The 4,683-nt window shown below is 50.1% G+C and overlaps 1 protein-coding gene across 4 annotated transcripts in view; it reads right to left on the reverse strand.

The window, feature by feature from the left end:
• URM1 (ubiquitin related modifier 1) overlaps positions 1-3,635 on the reverse strand; it is a 19,985-nt gene extending 16,350 nt beyond the window's left edge. The window contains exons 1-2 of one of the 4 annotated variants that reach the window (XM_006154010.3): positions 3,522-3,579; positions 1,867-2,108 (exon numbers count right to left, since the gene is read on the reverse strand). In XM_006154010.3, coding sequence (XP_006154072.1) covers positions 1,867-1,943 — 77 coding nt within the window. In that variant the 5' untranslated portion in view covers positions 1,944-2,108; positions 3,522-3,579. The other 3 variants (XM_014589990.1, XM_006154013.3, XM_006154011.2) reach the window with 3 other exon arrangements.
• Between the last annotated feature and the right edge of the window lie 1,048 nt (positions 3,636-4,683).

Raw genomic sequence — 4,683 nt, forward strand, 5'->3', positions numbered from 1 at the left:
TTCCTGCTTAGCCCATGTTGGGAGAATAAAAAGGAAACTTGCCAAAGGTCAGAAAGCTCCTTGAGGGCAGAGACTGGTTCATTTGTGAACCAGCACCTGGCCAACGGAAGGCTGGGGCAACAGAGATGCTCGGAGCCAAGTCCAGAAGCCAGGGCTCCTGCTGGGCCCACACCACTTCTCCCTCTGGGTCTTCTGACTCCCATCTCAGACTTCACGTGGGTCTTCACTGAGAAGGCCTTCACAGACTTTTGAAGGATGTGACGCCTCCCACCCCACCACCCTTTCCCAATATCAGGGAACAGAGATGTCCTGAAACAGCCCACTGGAAGGCAAAGGCAAGGCAAGCATTGTCATGGGGGAAACATGGGGCGACTGTCATCCAAACAAGGTCACGCTTTGTTGATGCAGAAATGTGGAGGGGGAGAGGAGGCCCATCTGTGGCTGCGCACAGGGCCATCTCAGCTGCAAGCCCGCACAGAGCCTGCATTTATCCCTTTCCAAGAGCCTCATTTTCTCCTGGGTGGGGGCTGGCACATGCAGCAGCTGGAATGGGGGAAGGGGACAGGGAAGGCGCTCAGGAGTTGGGGGTCAGAGGAGAGGGGTGGGAACTGGAGGCACTGGGACCCAGGCAAACAACCGACAGTGACCGAACCTGGCAGTGCCAGGCTCGGAGGCCCAGCCTGTTTATCCCCTCGTGAGCAGATGAAGGGAGAACCAGTATGGCTCAAAGAGTGACCTGTCACTGCTGGGTTCGCTGGCCCAGAAAGGAGGGTGGATATTTCTGCTGTCAGCACATCTAGAGTAGGGGAAGGTGCATACTCAGCCTCTGAGGTCACTCAGGAGGGAGACAAGGGGCCTGTTCTGGCCTAAGAGAGACCCTGGGGCAGACCTTCTCTCAGTCTTACAGGATTGGCTAAACAAACTCAACTAAGGTACCTCTACCTTCCCTTCCCCCAATTCTTGGTATAGCTGTTGCTGATACCAGTGACAGGCACAGACATTCCCAAAATTGCCTTTGCTTTTTCTAGTTCATCTTCATCTTTTTGTCTTATGTGTGTATATAGCAATAGTTTATTTCCTCCACCTGCTAGAATGCAAGCTTTGACATACTAAACAAGGCCTTACATACAGTGGGTACTCAACAAATATTTGTGGAATGAATAAAAATTCCCATTTTCCCACTTTTTCTCTGAACTCCATGGTATTCTCTCCCTTTGCCAATACCTCTCCAACTCAGGAAGAAGGAAATGGGACAGCATGAGGCATTTTACACCTGGGCCTTTACAGAGAGGCTGGTAGGGACCAGAGACATAGCTATTCTACATACTTCTCATCCTGTGTGACCCAAGAGAATGCTCTGCTAGAGACAGAACAGGAGGAAAGACAAAGAATGGCAGAAATGGGGACGGCAGGTGGCCTTGTGGATAAAGTCAATGGATTCCCACATGGCTGACTGTGGTTTGAGTCCTGGACGTAGTGGCTTGCTTTCTCGCTTTCCCTTTCTCTCTCTCTAATCAAATTTAAAAAAATAATAACTAATGGAATTAAATAAATAAGCCTTAAAAAAAAAAAAGAATGGCAGAAGTGACCACAAAGAGAGAGTAAAAGGTTAAGAGAAGACTTCTAGAGGGTCTGTGAAACAGTAGCAGGACCGAAAGGATTGCATCTGTTCTGGGGAAACAGCCAGATTCTTCCAAGGTAAGGGTGGGTCACTTAGGGACATGACACAGCTTCATTGTGGATCTGCTTAGGTTCACATTAAAGGGTGAAGCATGTCTGAGACACATAGGAAAAAAAAAAAAAGTCAGGGGTGAAAACAAGCACCTAAACAAGGACAAAGAGAAGGAACCTGGGATTGGCATGCACCTGGGACATTCTTCCCAGGAAGCTGCAGTTCTCTGGTACAGTTGGAAGTGGGTAGGTGAATGGAGGACTGTTGTCATGTCTTGCTGGATGGAGTTCAGTATTCCTCTTGGGATTGAAGGAGGCTGAGGCTAGAGATGGACAGGCCAAAAAGGGAGTAGTTGTGCTGGTCTGTCAGCTCGGGAAGGCGAGGGCCAGGTCTTTCTCACATAACTTCCCCACTGTCTGTACACATTGCACAGTCCCTGGCAGACAGAAGATGGACAAATACTATGTCTGACTCAGTGAGAATGAAAAACAAGTTGGTTGTAGATAAACTCTAACTGTGGCGGTCTGTAGCCTCTCTTTCCAACTCTGTTAAGGCATGTGAAGACTGCAGGGATCCTCTTAGAAACGCCCCAGGTTTGGGGAGGTATAGCTGGGCCAAAGGCCACTGAGGCAAAATAGGAAGCCAGACCAGTACAGTTCTAATTGGATCCAAATGGCCAGACAATATCATCAATTAAAATGCACTTAACATTCATGAGACTATCCCTTTCGAAAGGACAGAAATGCTGAGCACTGTAGGGCACAGACAGAGTTCTATTTATCTTTGTATCCTCAGTGTCTGGCTCACTGCCTGGCACATGGTAGGCACTCAATAAATGACTGGTGAATGAACTACCCAATGAAGGGAAAACATGAGAGAACCTAGGGGCCTCCAAGGGAGGAAAAGCATCTGGACAAAGGTTTTAAGATTCTTGTCCCACACTTTTCCTTTCACATAGACCTTGGCTTATTTACCATCACACGCACTCGCACGCACACACCCAAACACACACACGCACGCACATACACACGTCTAGTCCCAGCTTTTTCGTATAATTCTGGAAATTACACAACGTATCTTTTAGGGCCTCAGTTTTGAAATCATATGAGAAACCCGTTTGTACGAGGGACAAGAGTGTGGTTCGAGGAGACGTCTTCCTTACTCTTGCTTCCTCGGTCACTGATGTACACCCCGATTCCTGTACTTTCCATCTCTTGCAGACCATACTGTTTAAGTATTAAGTGACCCACTGCGGTATCATTTATTCCCCCACATCCACCCCACTCAAGGGGTGAGGGTTAGATTAGGATTAGGGTTAGGGTTTAGGGTGCACCTCCCGAAAAAGGATACACCTTTTAGCTACACCTCCCGAAAAAGGCCCAGGTCTGTTTAACAACTTGTAAAGATCTTGGCCACGGATCCCATAAGAAACAAGGCCTCAAGAACTGGGAAAGCATATATTGTCCTAAGGAAGAAATCAGTGAAGTGGCCCTTCAGATGGGCTCGGATGAGAGCTCAGATGCCAGACAGAAGGACCTGGTCTGAAATGAGGTTGGTGGACAGCAGGGCGGATCCTGCCAATCGTCAGGCCTTTTGAAACTTACTTAGGGCAGCGAGAGGTCCCCAGCCGTTCCTTCCCGCCCGCGTGTGCGCCTCTATTCCCGGACATACGGTCCTGTCGCTCCGGGAGACCGAGCCCCTCAGACTCCCTGAAGCGGGTGGCGTAACTCAAGGGGGCACCGGGAGCCTCGGTGACTTGGCCCTGTCAGTTCTCAGGGCAGAAAAGAGGGGGCGTTCCGCGCCCGACGACTTCCATCTGTCCCCACGGCGCCCCAGCTCTGTGACTCACCCGAACTCCACTTCCACTGACAAGGGCGCTGCCATGTTGGGGAAGCCGAATTCGCCGGAAACTCTACAAACTTCCGGCGTGCCGCCCACTTCCGGTAGCCTCCCTGTGGCGCAGACGGAAGAGGCGGTGCCTAGGGATCGAATCTCCTCGGCTATTGGAGGAAGGCGCGGAGGAGGGGCCCAGGAGGGATCGCCTCTGGCGCTGCTGGGGCTGAGGGCTGATTTCTCTCCGCCTTTTAGGGATCCGGCGTGGGAAGCGGCTGGTAGGTGACCACAGCTAGGCGGAAGGAGGGCACCCAGCGTCGTTGCGACACGGCCGTGAGTGCGTCCCTGTTTATCTCGAGTTAGTTTCAGATCTCTCTTCCGTCAACCACCGGTAGGGCGAGTCCATCCTTTCCTCTCATTTGAATTATAAGTCGCTCCCAAATCTTTTTTACTGAAGAATTATCTTATTGGAGCCAGCAGGTGGCGTGGTGGTTAAGGCGCTGGAATTCCCACATGGCCAACAATGGTTTGAGTTCCGTACCTGGTAGCTTTCTCTCTGCTCTCCCTCTCTCCTTTCCCATCTCTTTCTCGCTCTCGGAAAACTCATGTGAAAAAAAATAAGTGAAATAATTCTAAAAAAAAGAGAACATTAAAAAAAAGATCATTTTATTTTATTGTACTTATTATTGTCACTATTATTGTTTTTAAAAATTTGGTATAGGGGGAACCAGCAGTTAGCGTAAAGGCTATGTCGCTGGACTCCCACATAGTCGACCGCGGTTCGCGTCCCGGACCCGGTGCCTTAAAAAAACTCACGTCGGGCGCGTGTGCATGCGTGCCCAAGATCCCGAGAGGAGAATGGAGGAGAAGCCATTGCGGTGTGACCATCCCCCCTGGGGGGGTGATTTCTCACTTTCTGTCTCTATGTCTCTGTCTGTCTGGCGAGCGCATGCACCCTATAGCAAAAACCTCTCCAAAAAAAAATTTTTTTTTTGGTATAGGGCACATGCGCTTACCAGAGAGACAGAGAGAGAGGAAGCAAGCTGCAAGGTCTGGGACTCGAACCCTCTTCAGCCATAAGGGAATCCAGCATTTCAACCACCACGCCACCTGCTGGCCCACCCCTATCTTTGTTTCTGACCCAGAAATCTTCCGAGCTATTGGCCTTTTCAATGTCG

The sequence above is a fragment of the Tupaia chinensis genome, unplaced genomic scaffold (assembly GCF_000334495.1).
Source record: "Tupaia chinensis unplaced genomic scaffold, TupChi_1.0 Scaffold000394_1, whole genome shotgun sequence".
In the NCBI taxonomy this organism is placed as follows: Eukaryota; Metazoa; Chordata; class Mammalia; order Scandentia; family Tupaiidae; genus Tupaia; species Tupaia belangeri.